The sequence below is a fragment of the Callospermophilus lateralis genome, chromosome 19, assembly GCF_048772815.1.
Source record: "Callospermophilus lateralis isolate mCalLat2 chromosome 19, mCalLat2.hap1, whole genome shotgun sequence".
Taxonomy (NCBI): domain Eukaryota; kingdom Metazoa; phylum Chordata; class Mammalia; order Rodentia; family Sciuridae; genus Callospermophilus; species Callospermophilus lateralis.
This window is the reverse complement of record NC_135323.1, coordinates 33,336,799-33,358,341: the sequence shown is the minus strand read 5'-3', so window position 1 is coordinate 33,358,341 and position 21,543 is coordinate 33,336,799. Positions and strand designations below refer to the sequence as shown.

The following is a 21,543-nucleotide window of genomic DNA, read 5'->3' as shown; positions in this document are numbered from 1 at the left end:
GGGCCTTGTGCATGTGAGGCAAGCACTCTACCAACTGAGCTATATCCCCAGCCCCCATTTTTTCTTTAATAGTCTCTCTCCAGGGAAAATCATTAGATCTCACTTAGCCTCAGTTTCCTCACTTATAAATGGAGATAATAATGGCTGCTCTCAAAGGTATTTTAAAGATTTAATTGAGATAACCTGTTAAAGCATGTCGTCCAGTCTGGTTCAGTAAATGATAGTTCTTCCTCATTAGTTGCTCAGCATAGAAAATTGCTTAAGGAAATCACTAATATGGAATTTAATGAAGCTTGGGTCTGGTAGAACAGGCAGGAAATTACAAATTTGAAGTATCCTGTGCTTTCCTACCCAATCCCATGCTCCTTCTCTGCTCCTAGACGATCGCTCAGTATTAGCTCAGTTCTGTATTTATCATTCTATTTAACTTTTTGTTTTTAAGGTTTATATAGAAAGTATTTATTTCTACATAATTTTCCTGAGATCATTCATTTGTTGCTTGTTGTATTATTCATTTTCACTGCTGTTTGGGATTTCATTGTGTATATAATCCAACAACACATTTGCCCATTCTACTCTGGATAGGCATTTAGATTATTTCCTTTCTTTTTTTATTATGTACAAAATGTGCTTATTTTATTATTATACATATTCTCTGTCACTTTGCTAGAGAGTTTTTCATATATCTATGTGTATGTGTATATATATAAAACATGTGTATGTATATATGTATATGTACAAAAATATGTTTTTTAAATCAGTTACACATACATATCCCTAGAAGTAAAGTTGCTAGGTTATGGCATGCACATCTTTGATGTTAATTAATAATTTGGTGTTAATTGGTACAGCCTCTTTGGAACCTAATTGTGTTCCAAAGAGGCTGTACCAATGTACACTCCCAGCAATTTTTTTTTCTTTGTTGTTTTCTACACAACCCAATCTGGTGTGAGTGAAATACATTTTTGTATTTATCAGTTAAGTGTGTACTAGAGAAGCTTGTCATGGGGCTGGGTTGGGAGACCCACACTACTGCCCTTCCTCATGTCTTGCTCCCCAGGCTGTAACCACTTTGAGCTCTCTTAGCTTTCATGTGTCTGTTTTGGTATGTATTTTACATGTTAGAGGTTTACCCACATTTGAGAGTGAATGACTAAGAATTGTTTGGGAGCTATGAATGTAGCAGGAAGGCAGCTGACCAAGTTTCCCTATTGGGCGACATGGGTGTGCAGGTGGTGGGTGCTCCCCTCTCAGTATCTGTGACCTGAAGCTGATCAGCTGATGCAGAGAAGACCTTCCACACCCCTAGTCAGAGCAGTTTGGGTTGCGGGAGTCTTGTGGTCTGCAGTCTGGGAGCCCCATGGGGAAGACTGGGAGACTTCAGCATTTATCTCACCCTCAGTTTTATGAAGTACCTGTGCCCTCAGCTGTGTTTGGTGTCCCCTAACCTTTTGGTTTTACTCAAGAAATAAATGGTCTTCAGTGAAGGGAACGAGAAGAAAGGATCAGTAGTTTTTTTAAGCAGCCTTTTAGCCAGTCCTCCATCTCCAGCCTTGTCAGACACGGAAAAGTATTGTTGAACTGTTTTTTTCTTTTTTCTTTTTCAGTGCCTGAAGACCTCTCATTAGAAGAGAGAGAAGAACTTTTGGACATTCGTCGAAGAAAAAAGGAACTTATTGATGACATTGAGGTAAAGAACAAAACAAAACAAAACCAAAAAACTCTTGGTTTTTACTTTTGGGTGTAATAATGAATAAGAAGTTGCTTCAGGAAAATATAGAAAATCAGTGTTTAGTGTATGGCTGTAAGAACTACATCAAGAGACCAAGCAAACGACTTGTCTAAACTGGAGAAGCAAAAGCTGTCTAGGTCAGACAATGCAGACTCTGGGACAGAAGTGGAGATAGTGAGTCTGAAGTCTGCAGCAGTCAGCTTGCAGCTCCAGAATTACAGTGGCAGGTTTAAACAGCAGCACAGGTCTGCTGAGCATTGTCCTCTAAAATCTTATGGTAAGATCTTGATCATATACAATATATTGAGCACATAGAACGTTGCCTAGTACATTTTTGGCACTCAGATATCCTTTGAATGAATGGTCAAGCATATATTGGTTTCTAGCTATGTATCTACTAGGTGGTAGGAGAAACAGATGAATGACAAACAGATGAATAAACAGTGTCCTTCTCACACTTGTGTACTTTACTCAGGACAGGGTAAATGATGTCCCTTAGGAGGGGCGAATGAACAAAGCCACAGTTTCAGAGCTGAGGTGTCTGTGATTTCTACAAAAACTATTCACAAAGCCTCTGGGCTCCTTCCATGTGGGGCTTGCTTGGAAAAGTCAATCATTGACTCCTCTTAAGAAGCTTCCTAGTCATTGTCACTGCCAGAATAAATATGGCTCAAAGGCCATTGGCTGCAGGGCCAGGCCTTATCCCAGACAATGACTCCTTTCTAGGAACTCACTTTTAAGTCTGACTTTCTTGGCACACAAATAATAGGGCCCTGAATAGAAATTTCTTTGTATTTGAAAGGTAATTTATAGACATTTAAAGGTTATCCTTTATTCTTGGAAAAAATCCTGCAACCCAGAATAAGTCCTTTAGTTGAAGAATAAAAATTTATATTATTTGTATACAAGTAATTATTCTCCTAATTAATATGATATCTTAATTTAACTCTACTTCATTCCATCAGTAAGAATGCTGAGGCCCATGGAAACTAAGATACTGTCCAGGGCCTCTCAGCCAGTAGGGGACACACTAATGGAAAGGGGAGTCTATTCCCTCTGATGTCTCTGGTCTCTGAGTCCTAGGGATCCAGATCTGGTTTTACCCTCTGGACCCTGTCCCTGACAGAGTGACAAGAGTTACTCTGTCACTGATAAGCTGCTGATAAACTATCTCAGTGCTAACCCGAAAGTGTCTGAGCTTCAACATCCCCCTGGTCTCCTGAGAATGTAGGCAGCATGGAGAAGGCAAACAAGCCATGCCAGATCGTGGGGAGTGGCTATACTTCTGGGGACTAGGGACCTGCTGCCTTCTTTTTGCTGGATAGGCTTCCTTTTTACACCTCTAATATTCTTCCACATTCCTTCTTAACTTTACACACAAGTGCTCTAGAGTCTGCCTAGTGAACCTCTCTCATCTGTCATCCAATAAGGGGTAGACAAATCATTTTGTTTTCTCCTAAGCAGTGCTGGCTCTGACTTTGAGGTGTCGGGTGCTGGTACCTGTGGTACCTGCAGTGCTCCAATGAGCCCTCTGGGAAGGTGGTATCTACAAGGTTAAAACGTGCCTGAGCCTAGGTGGAAGAAGGCTAAGACACCCTGCAACCCCCAAATCCTTCTTTTTTGGCAGAGGCTAAAATATGAAATTGCAGAAGTGATGACAGAGATTGACAACTTAACCTCTGTGGAGGAGAGGTAAGCAGTTTATGGCTGTGCTTTCAAGTTGCTTCATCTCTTTGCTCCCCACCTCCACTCTCTAGCTAAACTTGCCAACTGGTGTCTGCTGCAGGGATGAGAGGACTAGGCCTGGGTTGTGGGGGCCTTTGGAGCTGTTCATTGCGTTTTCTGTCCCTGGCTCCTTCCCCCTCCTGGGAGGTAGGGCTGCAGCTCTGCAGTTTACTTCCTCTAAGACCTTGTCTACCTTTGTAAGTTTGGGAGTAAGCACAAGCAATCATAAGAAACTGTGCTTTTTTATTTTAAAAAAAAGTTGCTATTTTTCATCATTATTTTTTTCTGAAGAAGTATGTCTCAAGTTATCATATGTTAAAAAGAGCCAGAGTTCCCCAAGTGTACCCATGCTTTTTACTTTGTTGAGTTGTCTTGTGTTGTTGTCATGAGAGGGAAGATGTGCTGAAGGGCTGTGACTGGGCTGTGTTGTGTGAAATGCTGTGTTCTCCAAATGTACCTGTTAATTATTTTTTAATTATTTCAAATGAATAGCAAAACTACTCAGAGGAACAAACAAATAGCCATGGGAAGAAAGAAATTCAACATGGACCCCAAAAAGGTAAGAGAATACTTTCGTTTTTCTGACGTGTGAATGATTGATTATTCAGCTTTAATGGCTATCTCCCTTGGGACAGAGGTGGCCGTATCACCTCATAAAAAGATGGGATTAACATTACATTTTTATAAAAACCAAAAGCAGGGAGGGGAGGTCTGGCTATTCCTGAACAGGGTGAAGCAGAAGCAGCCTGTTGAGCTGATTTCCAGGCAGAAAGGCTTTTATTGCTGTGTGAGTTCCAGGAACACATGTGACTCCAGGTAACTAGCAGGAACCACTCCCCGGCCATGGGACCCTGCAGGGCCCTTGCCCTCAAGGTTTATCTCCCTATATCTTCCTAAGAAGCTAGGCCCTCTCACAGGGACTTTTGTGATCAATGAGGGAAGAGGTGCGAGTGGAGTCCAGGTGCACAGTGTTTGTAGATTTCATTGTCAGGTGGGCTGAAGAGTACAAGTAAGAGGACCTTATCCCTGTCTTGTCCCTAAGGGAAAGGTGCCTCCATGAAATAACACGGAATTTTCCTGATTGAAATGAATACCTTGTTCTTTCCTCAAGTTGGATTTTCTAGGAAAGCACCCCAAAACAATGAAACCTCTTGTTTTTGAGATTGAACTAAAAGATTTGGCAGAATCTGTAAAGCTTCTTAGAACACATGACTCAGTTGTCACATTGTTTTGGTTTTGAAAGAGTAGACCTGTGTTAGTCACAAAGGCTCATGGTGGAGGAGAGGATAGATATCCCATGGAAGTTCTAACTAAAGAGCTGGTTTATTCATTGCTGGTGGTCTAAGATTGGTATTCATTTATTTTTCTTTGCTTATTCTGATATTGAGCTTCTAAACAAATTAGTAAATTTGTTTGTTTGTTTGTTCTTAATTTTATTTTTTTGGTGGTGCTGGGGATTGAACCCAGGGCCTTGTGCATGCAAGGCAAGCACTCTACCAACTGAGCTATGTCCGCAGCCCCAGTAAATGTTTCTTGCGGGAAATATATTGTACAAGGTCTAAGGTTTGTAAACTCACTTTTTGTAAGTACAAATTCCATTGCAAATCACTTTTGAAGAAATATTTATCAAGTTGGGCATGGTGGCATATGCCTGAAATCCCAGCTACTTGGGAAGCTGAGGTTGGTAGGATGACTTGAGACCATGAGTTTGAGACAAGCCTTGGCAACATAGTGAGATCTGTCTTGAAACAACAAACAACCCCCTTCTCCCCCAAAAAATGTATATCATCGTTCCTTGTGCATGATTTGCAGATTCGGATTTTCTTAGTGCTTAGCATATCTACAGCTGGAATAGGGTTTTTGTTCAACTGGTATACTCTAGCCACCATAAAACATTTCCAGTTGCTTTCTAATTCTCTGCTCTTGAGGCATAAATCAACTCTAAAATGGAATGGAGTTGTCAACTGGAATGATTTTTGTGCATTTGGTAATGATTCCATTTTTGGGGTTAGTAAGTTTTTGTTTTCCTTTAGAAGTTGAGTTTACTGAGTTAAATTATCAGCAGATTTCACAAACATTGGGAAATATCCCAGGGTGCTTTGCAAAGGTGAATGTTTTGAAACTGGACTTCATGTTTAAAGGGGCCCAAGTATAGCACAGTGTAGCATACCAATGAGTTTGTAAATAAATTCAAGTCTCATGAACATGCAGATAAATAAACGCTGATTTTGTTTCTTAAAGTGATGCTACCTCTGTGCATCAGGCTTCAGTTTCATGAATGTGAACTCACCTCATACTTTTGACATCTTCTCTGTGGGTTCTTGCTTGTCCTCTCACTTTTCATGTACCATGTGTCAGATTTATAATAAGGGCTAACACTGAGAACTTCCTGTTTTCCAGGAACCATGTGAAGGAAGCACTTTAATTAATATACTTAATCCTTACAGCAACCTTATAAAGTAGGGAGGTTCCATTTTAATTCTTGTCTCACAGTTTGGGAAAAAGCACAGGACAATTAAGAAACACCCCACTATCATGAGCAAGGAAGACTCATGACTCAGTGCCTATAACCACTTGTGTTACTGAGCTTTCCATTGCTGTGAAAAATACCTGAGAAAAACTAAAGGAAGAAAGGTTTGTTTTGGTTCATGGTTTCAAAAGTTTCAGTCCACGATCGCTTCGCCCTATTGCTGTGGGCCTGTGGTGAGACAGAACATCATGGCAGGGAACGTGTGGTGGAACAGAGCTGCTTACATCACAGCAGCTAGGAAGCAGAGAGAGGAAGGGGCTGGGGAGATACAGGCTTCAAGGGCATGCCAGGGACAACTCTCTCTGACTAGGTCATACCCCTTAAGTTTCCACTGCCTCCCAAGCGTCCATTAAACTATGAATTCAGCAATGGATTCACCCATTGAGGAGATCAGAGCCCTCATCATCCAGTCATCTTTCAAAGTCTCCACCTCTGAACATTGCTGCCTCTTAGGTCACATGCACTTTGAGGGGACATTTCAGGTCCAAACCATAAACTTACTACTTTGCTGAGCTGGGTGGGACCCTGTGGTTGGTTGGTAGGGAGCTCTGAATCCAGACAATCCAGTGTTCACAAGGTGGCTGCTCGCCACATCCAAGGAAGTAAGGATTTAATCAGGTTATGGCAAATTGCTGAACAGGCTTCATTTATGTCCCTTTTAGGATTTAATCAGGTTGTGGCAAATTGCTGAATAGGCTTCATTTGTGTCCCTTTTCACCAAAAAAACATTTTTATACTAATTTAACTGGTTCTGTTCAACAACTTATTTGTAATCATGTTGCTCAGTAAATGCAGAGGCACATTAAGTCTGCAATGTGGATGAAAAATTATCAAAATTATTTGCTTTTAGACTGGTTCATGGTTTCAGAGATTTATGGCTGTAGCACTTAGTTTGAGTTCACTAAGGCTATAGACTGTGGCTCAAACAACAGGTATTTATTTTCTCATAGTGCTGGAGGCTACAAGGCTACAAGACAAGAGTGCCAACATGATGGCACTCTTTCAGATTGCAGACAGCTGCCTTGTTACTGAATCCTCACATGGCCAGGGCAGGGAGCTAGCCGATTCCGGATACACATTCATACTCACTCATTCTCGGGCTGGGGACATAGCTCAGTTGGTAGAGTGCTTGCCTTGCATGCACAAGGCCCTGGGTTCAGTCCCCAGCACCACCAAAAATAAATAAATAAATAGATAGGTAAATAAACAAATATTTTAAAAATAAAATAAAAAGGGCCAGAGATGTAGCTCAGTGGTAAAGCTACCCTGGGTTCAATCCCCAGTACCAAACAAATAAGCTCCTGTATTTCATGTCTGTGAGAAGCTTTCATGGTAATGAGTGCTCATTCCATTTCATTGTAGGTATTATTTCATCATGTATCCATCAGAACATGTTTATCTGCCTTTTTAAAAAAATATATATCTTTCTTTTAGTTGTAGATGGACACGATATCTTTATTTTATTTATTTATTTTTATGTGGTGCTAAGGATCAAACCCAGTACCACACGCATATGAAGCAAGCGCTCTACCACTGAGCTACAACCCCAGCCCTGTTTATCTGCCTTATTATTGGTTGATTTTTCCAGTTTTTGGAGACTCTAAAATAGACTGCTATAGACAATCATGTATTTGAGAAAAAAAAAAAAAAATCTCCAGATGGACTATGTGGGTATGAGGAAGCCTGGCCTTGAGCCTGGGAATTTTAGCTAGAAAAGCCTGTCTGAATTGGTAGGAACAGCCTCCTGGCAGATAGATACCAGAATTCCCTGTTCCCTTACTGGCCTAGCCAATGTGCATCTTGGAACCAGCTCTGAAACTGTGCCAGAGAGAAACTTTTGCTATCATGTTGGGTCCCTGGGGTTCCCCTGAGACAGAGCGTAACTGGGTCAGGCTAGAGGTAGCTTCTTGCTTTTTGAAATTGTCAGCTCTGCTCTGTAGGTCCTTAAAGTATACATCAGTTTCAGCTGGTGTAAGATCAGTGGTAGCATATCAGTTAATGTGTTTTTGGTCTCAGGTAACAGAAATTTTAGCCAAAAAAATTGCCTTTTGATTATACAATAGATATTTATCTTCTCACATGGCTCCTAAGTGACAGGAACAAGGTGCCTGTGCTCATCTTATCCTTTTCCTCCTATGATGGCTGCTCTGGCTCAGGTCATCACATCCTTGTACAAACTAGGAAGAAGGAAGAAGAGTAGTGCTAGCTCCTGGGAATTCTTTTACCAGGAAATCAAAATGTTTCCCAGCTGTTTTCCATGGACTTCATTTATGACTATTTGACCAAATCTGTGGTAACAAGGTCATTTTGAATTTCAAGGGCAGCTGAGAGAGTGATTATCTAGTGTAAGATGAGAGAGAGACAGGCATTTAGGTTGGGTGTTAGGTTGCCCAGCCAGCAGCATCCATCTCATGTGAGGAGTACCCCGACACAAAACAAATCATTTCCCAGGCTTAAGAAATCCAACATCATTATTACATTACATCTGCTTTTAGAATATCTAACAATCACTTAAAGTGGTTTGTTCAGCAACCCACTTATCTGTCTTTTAACCTGTTTAGTTCCCAGGGTGGAGGTATGTGCTTTTCTTGGCTGGATGAAATGTAGCATGGTACTGTGAAAGTCAGAAGTTTAGTGGGTCTCTGGTATTTTTGCTCTGACCAAATGAATATAATTCCATCCTTGAAAATTGAGTTTGAGTGGCACATCATTTTCTGTCTTATGATCTTCAGGGAATTCAGTTTCTAATAGAGAATGACCTGCTACAGAGTTCCCCAGAAGACGTCGCCCAGTTCCTCTATAAAGGAGAAGGCCTAAATAAGACTGTCATTGGGGACTATCTGGGTGAGAGGTAAGTTAAAGGAGGATGGGCAGCTGCACCTGGGCCTACCCTCCATTTGGGGGTTCTTGCAGCTCCTTAGCCACAAGCATGGTTGCATGTGCTGACCCCCATATAGGGGGAACCTAGTACAGTCAATTATTCTTCTTGTATACTGTGTAGAAGGATGGGTGTGGGGGCACTTGGGTCCAGGTGAGATCTGTGCCCCTTGGGGAATCGAGACAACTGACAGCACTGCTGCCTTTCTCAAAATCTTGGATAACCGGTTGGTCTTCTGAAGTTTGGCCCATAAATACCCCAGATGTCTCAGTGATTTTCTTCCCCATATCACATGGGATGTGAATGAAGGTAAGAATTGATTGATCATATTTAAAGTAGAAAGCAGCAGGTCAAACTTACTTTCCCAACCTTTTTCACCAACAGTCCACTTACGGTGCTTAGCAGAGGTTTAAGCAGTACATGCCAAGTGTGCCTAAATAGACTTGTCAAGGGCCAAAGAGAATATTGTTAAAAGCCCAGTGGTTGCTCAATCAGATCGTTTCTGTTTCCAGCTTTTTATTAAAAATACTTAATCAGAAGAACATTCCCCAACTCATTCTGTGAGCTTTCTACTACCTGAGACCAAAACCAAAGACATCACAAGAAAACAAAGCTGCAGGCAGTATCTCTTAGAATATGGAAATACAATATTTGAATAATTTTTTAGGGAGCTGGGGCTGTGGCTCAACAGTAGTACACTTGCCTGGTATGTATGAGGCACTGGGTTCAATTCTCAGCACCACATATAAATAAATAAATAGATACATAGATAGATAAATAGATAAATAAATAAATAAAGGCCTATCAACAACTTAAAAATATTTTTTTAAAAATAATTTTTTAGGAAACAAATCTAACAATAAATAAAAAGGATTACACACCAAATGGGATTTATTCCACCAGTACAAGGTTAATTCAGCATGCAAAAGTCAAAGGTATAATATATCAATAGAATAAAGAATCTGACTCATGATCATTCCCATAACCACAGAAAAAGCATTTGACAAAGTTCAACACTGCTTTTCATGATAAAAAACACTCAAAAAAACTAAGACTAGAAAGGAAATTCCTCAACAGGATGGAAGGCACCTGTGAAAAGTAGCTTAGCATAATTAAGATCAAGATCAAGACTAGAATGTTAGCTTTCACTATGCTATTCAACATGGTACTGGCATTTTTAGCCAGGGCAGTTGGACAAGAAAATGAAATAAAAACATCCACATTGGGAAGAAATACAATTAATTCTTTTTTTTTTTTTTTTTTTTTTTGGTACCAGGTATTGAACCTAGGGGTACTCAACCACTGAGCCATACCCCCAGGTCTTTTTATATTTTATTTAGAGACAGGGTCTCACTGAACTTCCTAGAGCCTTACTAAGTTTCTGATCCTGGCTTTGAACTTGCAATCCTCCTGCCTTAGCCTCCTGAGCTGCTGGGATTATAGACATGCATCATCACACTTGGCAAATGAAACTATTTTTATTTGTAGATAACATGATCCATGTGTGTAGAAAATCTGAAGGGGTCATTGAAAAGCTATTAAAACTGAGCAAGTTCAGTAAGATTGCAGGATACAAAATTAATATACAAAACTAAATTTTTTTTTTCAGTACCGGGGATTGAACCCAGGGGCATTCTACCACTGAGATACACCCTCAGCTTTTTTTATTTCTTATTTTGAGACAGGGGTCTGCTAAGTTTCTCAGGCTGGTCTCTCAACTTCAGTCTCCCAAGTAGCTGGATTATAGCTGGGTTTCAGTAGCAATTAGCAAACTGAAAAGGATAACAAGAAAACAGCTCCATTATAAATAACAGTAAAAATAATAAAATATTTAGAAATATGTTTGGCAAAGGATGCACAAAATATTTACTCTGAAAACTAAAACATTGTTAAAAAGAAAAGATAAAAAAATGGAAAGACAGCTCATGTTCATGGGTCAGAAAATTTAATATTGCTAAAATGGCAATACTCTCCACATTGATCTGTAGATCAAATGCACTCCCTATCAGAATTCCAGCTGACTTCTTTGCAGAAGTTGGGAAGCTCATTGTAAAATTCATATGGAACTTCAAGGATCCAGAATAGTCACAGTCTTAAATAAGAACAAATTTGGAGGGCTGAGGTTGTGGCTCAGCGGTAGAGCTCTTGCCTAGCATGTAAAGGGCCCTGGGTTTGATCCTCAGCACCACATAAAAATAAATAAACAAAATAAAGTTATTAAAAAAAGAAAAGAAGAACAGATTTGGAGAACTTACACTTCCTGATTACAAAATAGACTAATGCTGCACTAATCAAGAGAATGTGGTACTGATGTAAGGATGGACATACAGAAGGTCATAGAATATAATTTAGAATAAAAAATAAACCCTAATATTTACTGTTAAATAACTTTGAATAAGACTTCCAAGGCAATTCACTGGGGTAAGAATAGTCTTTTCAACAAATGGTGCTGGGACAACTGAATACCACATGCAAAAGAATGGTGTTGCACCCCTCACCAGTACAATTAAAATGGATCAAAGATCTAAGTGTAAGAAGCAAAACCACAAAACACTTAAAACATACAGGTAAATATTCATAATCTTGAATTATGCCAGGATTTCTTAGATCCAACATCAAAAGTACAAACAACAGAAATACTTTTGTGCTTCAGATGACATCAATGAGAAAGTAAAGAGATAGTCCTTTAGGAGAAAGATATTTGCAAGTCATATATAAATATAATAAGGACATATCTAGGATATATCCAAGATCCTAAATTCCCTGAATTCTGAAACTTTCAGAGCACCAATGATACTCAAAAATAATGATTTTAGATCTTTTAATTAGAGATGTTCAGCCTGTATTGAAATCCACATGGCATGGTGGTAGATAGCCAAGAGGCTAAGGCAAAGATTGAGACTCAGAGTAGGGAACAGGGGACTGGTGGAAGAGGAGTGATGGGAATCCCACCTTATATTCAACACCTGCATTTGGGGTGCTTCACACCAGCTTGCACCAACTTGTGAGCCATGACAGGCAAGCTTGCTCCTTCTGTAGAGCTCAGGCACCCTTCTGGCAGTGGGGTTTTGCCTTTATATCTCTAAGACTGACCCTTGAGGTGGCAGTGGCTGATGTGGTCACAGGCCTGCCACTCGCTATCCCCGTAACCTGGCTGATGCTACCTCCTCCCACACTCAGCAACAGCAGGCATGTATACCCACAGACCTTCACTCTGAGTGTGCCCTGTACTGTGCTACTGTGCCAGTTTAGTGGGAATCAGCTGACAGGTGCATTGTCAGACAGACAGGGCTGGATCCTCAGTTTTTCTTCCTGTCTCCTAGGACAGGGTCTTTGTGGTCACTGCCCTCCTGGAACAGACAGGAGCCATCAGGACCCTGAAACAACATCAGAGACTGCAACACCACACCTTCCACATGCAGATCCCAAAGAGAAAGATGGAGAGAAGTTGGGACATGACCTTGGTGCCCTTGCACTTATCCTTCCCTCCCTCTTTCACCCCGCAAGCCCCAGATGGGGGAGCTGCCTGTGAACAGATGGCACTTGCCCACAGCCATGTCTAGTATTGATGCTGGCATAGGCTGTGGTGTTGACACGGTCAGTGAACTTGCCCAGAGAGTGAACACTGGTTTTCAAGCTGCATTTCTTTTAGTACCAGGGATTGAACCCAGGGGCACTCAACCCTGAGCCTCATCCCCAGCCCTATTTTGTATTTTATTTAGAGATAGGGTCTCACTGAATTGTTTAGTGCCTTGCTTTTTGCTGAGGCTGCCTTTGAACTGGCGATCCTCCTGCCTCAGCCTCCCAAGCTGCTGGAATTACAGGCATATGCCACCATGCTAGCCAGGCTGCATTTTGTAGGCTCTCTCAACTAGGGCAAGTCACAGGTGTCTCCTGTAAGGTACAAGTGTTTTGAGAATACTGGCCTACATTAATTCCAACACTCTGCTACCCTCAGGTAGCCAGTGGTGGGGGCAGGTAGAACCCCAGCATTTTGATACTTGGGGTATCCTCAATATATCTTGTGACCAGGTCCTGTGGAGCATCTTTCAGTTAAGAGCCAATGGCACACATTGTTAAGTCATTTCCTTTTTGTTGTCATTTATTTTCATGATTAGTTTTTAAAAGCTAATACAAGGTATTGTTTCTTTCCCAAGCTTTGCTTTCTGAGCCCAGTATTGTACCTTATGGTTCATGGCCTTGAGCAAGTTAATTTACTTTTCTGACCTCAAAACCCCCATTGGTGAAATGGGGATAATAATAGGCCTAGCTCATGGGGCATTTTGAAGGTTTCAGGGTGCACACTAAGCACTGGGTAGGCCTCACAGCTTGGCATCTAAGTGGACCCGATTTTCCATGATGGTTGTCCTTTGGGGAGATTTTAATGTTCTTCTTCCTGACTCTTATCTACTATGAAAGTACACTCCTAAAATCCTATTTATTCTGTTTTGTTTTAAGCCTGAGAACAAATTTTATAGTGAGAGGAGAATTTTCACTTGTAGTCATATGAAATTAAAATGGCAAAATCTTGCTGTAGGACGTGTCTTTCTTTTGAAGTCATTGAGATAACATACATTAGATTTGAATTTATTTCCACTCTTTCCTAGGGATGAATTTAATATCAAAGTTCTTCAGGCTTTTGTGGAACTCCATGAATTTGCTGATCTCAACCTTGTACAAGCCTTAAGGTTAGTGTTTGGCTGCACCCTGGGCATAGATCAGAGGAGGAGTCATGAGCAGTAGTGGCTGTTGATTCACTCCAAGGAACTCAGAGGGAGCCTGCAAGTCCTACAGACACTGGCTGCTCATTCCCATGTTCCTTCTGCTGCATGACGTTCTGCAGCCCTGTACAGGAATTGGAACATGCACACAGGGATGCAAATCACTCTTTCCTCCTTGTAACTTCTAGTTCTGCATCCTGCTCATGGTTTCTTTGTTGTCCATCATGTTGAATGACATGCAGGAGTGTGTGTGTGTTTTCTTCACATATCTGCTGCATGCTCTAGTTGGTGTGACCTTAACATCACCCCAACCCATTTTCCACTAGACTTGGCCTTGAGCACCAAGCACAAGGGGGTTACCCTTATTGTTCCCAGGAGGATGTAGATCTCCCACCATCAGAGGCCACATTCTGGCCTGTCTTGTCTAAGGAAAGCCAATGTCACTCTGAGTCACGCAGGGTGGATGGAGGAGGACAGTGCTTAGACACTCTGTGCAGCCCTGTTGGCACCCACAGTATACTCCCTGAATGCCCATTTGAACAGCTGGCCCTGCAATCTTGAGTGGCTGTCTCTTTGTCTTTATCTGTTGTGTCCTGGTTGGGTGGCATGGCTCTTCATCTGGTCTGGGTACTAATTCTGACCCACTGACCTATGTAGGAAGCGGCTGCAGGGACAGGCCTCTGGTGGGAGCCACCTGTCCTGCTCCAGAGCTGAGGCTATCATAGCCATGTCTTGTCTGTTCACATTCTAGACCTCCTTCCCTGTACTCTGGTCTTATTTACATGGTCTTATTTACATTGTGGCCTCACTTCAGCTGCAGACTGAAATACGCATGGTGTTTTGTGTGATGCTCATAACATAGGGTCAGCCCGGGGCTGAGCCATGCACTGACGGTGCACAGACACAGGAGGCCTGCAGCCCTGCTTTCCATTTTCAGACTCAGTTTTTGAAAACTGTTCATCCAGAGAAAGGCACAGGCCTGGGAGTGTGGCGGGTACGTCCACGGCACAGCCAGCATCACCTCTGTGGTGCCATTTATTTTGGCCAGTTTCTGATCCATAGCAAAAGGCCAGGAGAGGGCAGAAAGCTGCCACTTCAGCTTTACTCCAGTGGGTCCTTGAGTGCTGCTTGGCTTGTCGCACTTCTGTCATTGGGCTTGTCCCAGTGTATCCGAGAGTGGGGCTGCTGGTCTTTGGGAGTGCCCCATAGAGCTTACATGGTGCAGAGAGAGAAGGGATAATAGATATTTCTAAAACCTGTTTCATGGCTTATCAGGAGCTAGTTACTATGGCAGCAAAAGTGAGACTGGATAAGGGGTCTTCAGGCTGGTGGCAGGGAAGCCTAGGGTGGCTTACGGCCGGGGGAGGACGGTGCGCTGATGGAGCAAGCAGCAGGGAGGGGCCCCTGGGTGCTCCTTTAGTTTGAGGAGTTACCTGGAGGCTTTGGGCTTTTATTCTGAGGAAGTCAGAGGTGTGGGGCTAACTGAAGCCATCCATTCTGTGGAGCGGGGCAGGAGATCATTTGTCCTGGTGGGGGTGTGTTGCTGACCAACATGGGGCAAAGAGGGAGAAAGTCAGCAGTGGCCCAGCCCAAGCCAGCTGTCGTGATATCCTGGGATCAGGCAGGATATTGAGTCTGAAGCTGTTGAAGCAAGTCCTCAAAAAGAGGGACCCAAGTGGCAGGAGTCTGTAGAGTGAGGGCATTTATGGGACCTGCAGAGGAAGAAAAGCTCGGAGGGAGGGAAGCAGCATCCGATCACTGCAGCACCTTACAACCAAGGACAGTCCAGAAATTAGTTGGAGTTTGTAGTTCCAATCTCATCCCTCATCCTTGTGCTGAAGTTGGGCTGGCTGTGGGACCCCAAGGTGCAGGACAGCCACATCTCTGCCCTCAGGGCTTAGGTCTGACAGGTAATAGGTGGTACTGGGTGCCTTGCAGCTGGAAAGCAAAGAAAGGGACAGGAGTATTGACGAGGGCTTGCCATTTTAGGTAGGGCAGCCCCATGGAGACCTCAGTGAGAAGGGACATCTAAGAACAGAAGCATTTGATTACCTTGGGCTTGATCCCTAAAGTAGAAGTGTGTCTGCCCCATCTAGGTAGCAACAGACTCTGTAGGTGGCCCCAATGGTGTGGATGGGCCATTGAGTCTGTCCTGCTGACTCTGACCTTGCCCTTGTGGGTGGAGGTAGGCATGGGGATGTGGGAGGGCTCATGTGGCCATGTGATGGGTGCAGATGGTGGTGACAATTAAGGGCAAGAAGTGCTGGCATCCTGGATGTTTTAAAGGCAGTGGCAGCAGACCTTGCTGAAGAGTTGGTTGTATCATAAAAAGGCAGAGCAGTCAGTGAGCCTGTCTTGAATTACCAAGCAGAAGGAAACTGAATCTTTCCTTGCTGGCACCCCTGCCAGGGTGGCATCTCGGGCCAAGAGAGAACGTCTTTGCTTGGGCAGGGAAGGAGCTGCTCTAGGTTCCAGGCTGGGTACATCCTTAGCGTGGCCATGGGGTGAATGTCCATCTCTCTACAGGCAGTTCTTGTGGAGCTTCAGGCTTCCAGGAGAGGCTCAGAAAATTGATCGCATGATGGAGGCCTTTGCTTCACGCTACTGCCTGTGCAACCCTGGAGTCTTCCAGTCTACAGGTCAGTGGCCCAGCTTGTGGCCTAGCCCCACATCCTTCAAGCTTGTTCCTAGAACCTGCCTTCCCTGAGCCAGGAGGGTCCTGCTTGTAGCCACGCATCAGGCCCATCCTACTCTGCAGAGAGCTGCCACTTCAGGGGGTAGACAAAGGGCCCTCACGCGAGGCATGCGTGGCAGGGCCAGCACACAGGTTCCTGCATGGGTCATCCTTGTGGGTCCCACACTCTCCATGTAGAAATTCCAGCTGGCTCAGGCTGCTGAGCCCTCTGCTGTCCGCTGACTTGTTGCAGACACATGCTATGTACTGTCATTTGCAATCATCATGCTCAACACCAGCCTTCACAACCACAATGTGCGTGACAAACCCACTGCAGAGCGGTTCATCACCATGAATCGCGGCATCAACGAGGGAGGGGACCTCCCAGAGGAGCTGCTGAGGGTGAGTCCCGCAGGCCCTGCTGCTCGCTCTTTCTTTTCTTTTCTTTCTTTTTTTTTTTTTTTTTGTGTGTGTGTGGTACCAGGGATTGAATGCAAGAGTACTTTTCCACTGAGCTACATCTCTAGCCCTTTTTACTTATTTTTAATTTTGAGACAGGGCCTGGCTGAGTTGCTGAAGCTAAACTGCTATCCTCCTACCTCAGCCTCCCGAGTCACTGGGATCATAAACATGTGCCACTGTGTCCAGCTTCAGAACCCTGCTTCTGAACTGCATCTTGCTGTTTCTCCTCCTTCCTCAAATTTATCAAAATGTATGAAAATTGGCAGTTCTGATTTATTTATCTAATTTTATCACTTATTTTTGTATTTTCAGACAGGGTCTCTGCCTCAGGCTCCTGAGGAGCTGAAATTACAGGCAGGGACCACCATACCTGGTGACTCATGGTTTTGAATTGCGTATTTTGGGCATATTTTTGTTTTCTTGGTCCTGCTCACTTTATGCACCTTCTTCACTGGAGAGAGAGAGAAAGGGCAGTTACTTCTCCTGTTTGAAACCCTAAACTTGCTGTTGTTTCTCCTCCTTACAGAACTTGTATGAAAGTATTAAGAATGAACCGTTTAAGATCCCAGAGGATGATGGGAATGACTTGACGCACACGTTCTTCAACCCAGACCGGGAAGGCTGGCTTCTGAAGCTGGGTGAGCCTGCTATGTGTGACCTGTGCTCGTGGCCCCTCAGCCCACGCAGCAGCTCCCGTGGGGTCCTCCCAAGCTCCTTGTAGCAAAGCCCCTTACCACTTGGCAGCAACATTAAAAGACAATTCCATTGAGCCAAAGCCTGCTCTCAGCAGCCGCACGTGCCAGGCCGTTGGCTGCTTCCCTGAAGTGTGGCCTTTCAGAGTGAGGCCCTACTTGCTGTGTCCATGGCAGGGACTGCACAACCTATCCCAGAAAACTGCCGAGTTAGCATTTATGTAAATCCAGGGCAGTTTTCTGTACGAGAAGCAAGTGCATTTATCTCCAAAGAACCTGTGTGCCTTTCTCTTGGTTTGGCGTGGCTGTGATTTTTGACGAGTGGTTTAAATGTGCCTTCTTGTTGTTTTCCTTCTGCCTGTGGCTCCCACCTTTCTGTTCTGTGACGGGCTGTCCCTGCTTGTCCTGCGTTAGGAGGTAGGTACCCAGTGGCTTCCTCCCCTCCCCAGCGGCTCACTCCTCTTTCGGTTTCTCTCCCCCACTTTGGTCTGTGTGAAGCTCTGGTTTGTGGCTGCCATTCATCTGATCCATTTGGCTTTGGACTTGCTGGGTCAGCGTTGTGCACGGTGTGGTGTATTGGCACCCACCCCAGGGACAGGGTCAGCATCGGCTGGGACCAGGAACGCATGGGGACACTGTGTGGGAACAAGCTTGCCCCCCACCCCTGCCCCATCTTTAGGTCCTGCAGCAGTGAAGAAGCTGGTAACCAGCCTGTCCCACAGCCTCACCAGTCTCCCCATACTAACCAAGCACTGCATGTTTACAGCTCCTGGAAAGATCCTGGGGATTCTCTGAAGGCTTTCTCACTGGTGACGAGTCTAATGGCTCTTACACTTTATGGGCAATTGTAGCAATTTTTAGGGGTTATTTTGACTCTGGGGGGGGATGGATTTTTACCTTACGTTGACAGTAAAGGCCACAAGATGTGACTGCTGTATTTTCTCGAGGTACTTCTGAGAACAGATGATAGCTGTGTGGCCTGTCAGACCCGAGGGCTAGAATTCTGGTGATTTTTATTATTTTTTCATGAAGGGAGGATGAGATGCTGCATGATGACAGTGTGACAGGCACAGGCCACCTGAGCTAATGGGCTGGGGCTGTTTCTGTGGGCCTGTTCCCACTGGGGTCTTCAACCTTGGCATTGCTCTCTAGCTCTTCTCTGGCTATGCCATTGTTTAGAAGGATTCTGGATCTTTGCCTGAATACTGAGTGCTGTACCTTGGACTCAGATGCCTGAGTGACAGCAGATATACCCCAGACCTTCCAACTGATGTGGTGCTTGTGTCCTAGAGTGGGGCAGCAGGAGGACCACATCTGGACTCACCAGCAGTTGCACTCAGCCGTAATAAGTAGGGCACTCATTGGATTAAACTCCTTCCTTCCATTTCTTGCATTGCCCAAGAGTGCCCCCTTGAGGGACAGTGACAGCCATTCAAGTGGCCTCTGTGTTCCTGGGGAGGAGGCTGGCTCTGAAGACATAAATAAGTGAATGAAATAAAGGCACAAGACTTCTTGTGTCTGCAGCGTGTTTTCTGGACGAGCAGATAAGAAGGCCATGGAGGGAGTGCACGGAGCGCTCGTGTTTCTGTGCAGTTGTCCTGGGCACAGGTGGGGTGCCAGGAACTCCCCATGCACCCAAATGTGGCCTCAACTCAGTGGTCAGCCAGTGGGGCATGGGGTCTGCCTGGGTAACAGGTGTTGCTCTGCAGCATTGGCTCCTGAAGCTCTCTTGCCCCGCAGCCCCTGTATCTGCTGTCTCCCCGGGAAAGCCAGAGGCCAAGGCCTTGCAGGCCTGCACTGTGCACAGCAGGCCCTGGAGCCACTGAATGACAGCAGGCTCGCTGCAGAGCTCCTGGGGCCTGGAGGTGCCTCTGCCTGTGGGCCTGCCCCAACTGTGTGGAGGAGCCCAGGCCTGGCCACTAGGTACATCCAATGGTATTGGTCCCCAAAGGGTGAAGAGAATATTATATGTGCCAAAAGACAAGTCTGGTGACTCAGGTCAGCCTCCAGGTGTGACCCTGTACCAAGTGGGCATGCAGAAACCCTCCCAGTACAGGGCAGACATTGCAGGGACATAGGCACCTGGCTAGACAAGTGTAAAACTCCAGAATGTGGGTTTCCAAATGTGCATTCCGACAGGAATGTCGCATGCACAGTGTAAATTTAGCTGCAGAGCAGCTGCTGCTCAAGGCTGGGTGTGGGGGAGCTTAGGCATAGTGCGCAGGCCTGGATTGCAGTTGTTGAGGAATTTAAGACAATGGGTTTCGAGAGTGACTCATGTCAAAAACACAGAATGTGGTCAGAGCTGAGCTGCCATGGAGGGGAAAATGTGCGCATGCCTGTGCCACGCATGCCCTTCGTGTGTGTGTGTACTCACAGGCCTGGGAGCAGTGGAAATGGAGATTTACAAATCAAAGTGGTGCTTACCTGTTGAGGAGAAGCTGGCTCCTGTCTGCAGGTGAGCGTGGGGATGGATGGTGTGGGCTGGGCCTTCTGGCATCTCTCATCAGAACCTGCCATGGCTCTGAGGCCAGGAGCGTCGCCCATCCCTGCCAGGCCTACCTCTGAGCTGAAAGGTGTCCTGGGCTAGCAGACTTGGGCCCAGCCCTTATGGCATACCTCAGTCTGGGCTCCTGCGGCCCTGGCTTGAGAGGCTCCACTGACCAAGGACTGAACGGGGGTGGGTTTTCCAGACACAACACTGAATGGAGAAGCAGTGGGGTGGGGTCCAGGGCACAAAGCTGAGGGTTCTTTCCTGCAGATCCATCTCCATGACCAGTGATGATTGCAGGCCAGTGACAGTGGAGATGGGCATTCTAGGGGCAAACAGAGCCAGCAGGCAGCCCTGATGGCCTGCCGTGGCGGGGTGTGCTGGAAAAGCAGGCCCTGGACAGGAGCTGCCTGGGATCACGGACAGCTCCAGGACCCCCGCAGCCATGTGGAGGCAGGGCCTGTGGCTGGGAGGGCAGCAGACCATAGGAGCCCTCAGGGCCGCAGAATTTGGGACTTCACACTGAGTGTAGCAGAACCTCTGGGGGTATAAAGCAGGGGAGGGATGTGACCAGTAGGCTCTTTTGAAAAGATGCCTCTGGGTGGGTGGGGGCACCGTGGCAGCTTCTGAAAACACACTAGTGCCCGAGGGGCAGAGCTTTAGATGGTGATAGATGCAGTGGTAGAGGCTGCCATCAGCCGATGTGGCACAGGGCCTTGGGACTTGGGGAGACACCTGGAAGGAATTAGCATTGTCCTCTTCTCATGATCGTAGGGCACAGAATGTCCTTCTGTCCCCTTGTTGCTGGAAAACTTTGAGATAAGGCAGGTTTCCCCAAGTGTCACCTGGACCCCATATGGAATGGGATCATGTCCCCTGTGTGGAACCAGCTTCCTGTGGGGCACACTGTTAGGACTCCCATGCAGAATGGGCTCCCTATCAGGCCCCCATAAGGAATGGTCTTCCTGTCAAGATGGATGAGTCAGGCTCAGGCCATGGGAGCAGGAGACTCCATGGTGAAGCTGTGTGTGCAGGAGCTGGGGAACAGGACCCAGGCGTGGAGATGCTGAGAGGAAGGAATGTCACTCCAGGCCAGAGGAGCCTGAGCACAGAGCCTGTGGCATGAGGGTGTGATCTGGTGGCGGGGGAGGGGCCCAGGGACATTCTGGGGGGGATGACAGAGGTGCATCAGGAATCAGACACTCTGACTGATGGAAGTGGTATGGTGTTGGTGAGGACAGAGCCGGGTGGCAAGTCTGTCTGGGGAGAGGGAGGGACAACTGGATGCTTCCTGGCCCTTGCTTTCGTAGCAACTGGACTCCTGATCTGTTTTAGGCTGTCGAGGAAGGACAGATTGAAGGTCCAGTGAGTGAGGCAGGGGTGAGGGAGAGGTCCCAGCTGGGCTCTGGAGACACCCCCTGCCCTGCAGGGCCTTTGCCTGTCGGGGTCAGGCTCCCTCCTTCCCAAACTGACTTTCCTTCTGGTGTCCTCATCCTGGGTCTCCACAAGCTGAAGCCCAGTCAGGGAAGCTCCTGCCTCAGCCCCGGGACATGACCCTCGCCTTTCCCCCACGCCTTTCCTTCCACCGCTCTGTCTCCACACCCCACACAGTGCTCCCAGTCCCGAGGAGGGATCCCA

At 45.5% G+C, this 21,543-nt stretch overlaps 1 protein-coding gene across 3 annotated transcripts in view; it reads left to right on the top strand.

Moving 5' to 3' along the window:
• Positions 1 to 21,543, top strand: part of Cyth3 (cytohesin 3) — an 89,383-nt gene that overhangs the window by 63,170 nt on the left and 4,670 nt on the right. For all 3 annotated transcript variants that reach the window (XM_076839926.1, XM_076839928.1, XM_076839927.1), the window contains exons 2-9: positions 1,608 to 1,690; positions 3,360 to 3,424; positions 3,950 to 4,016; positions 8,720 to 8,838; positions 13,473 to 13,553; positions 16,113 to 16,225; positions 16,514 to 16,662; positions 17,249 to 17,360. In XM_076839926.1, coding sequence (XP_076696041.1) covers positions 1,608 to 1,690; positions 3,360 to 3,424; positions 3,950 to 4,016; positions 8,720 to 8,838; positions 13,473 to 13,553; positions 16,113 to 16,225; positions 16,514 to 16,662; positions 17,249 to 17,360 — 789 coding nt within the window. The remainder of the gene's footprint in view (positions 1 to 1,607; positions 1,691 to 3,359; positions 3,425 to 3,949; positions 4,017 to 8,719; positions 8,839 to 13,472; positions 13,554 to 16,112; positions 16,226 to 16,513; positions 16,663 to 17,248; positions 17,361 to 21,543) is intronic.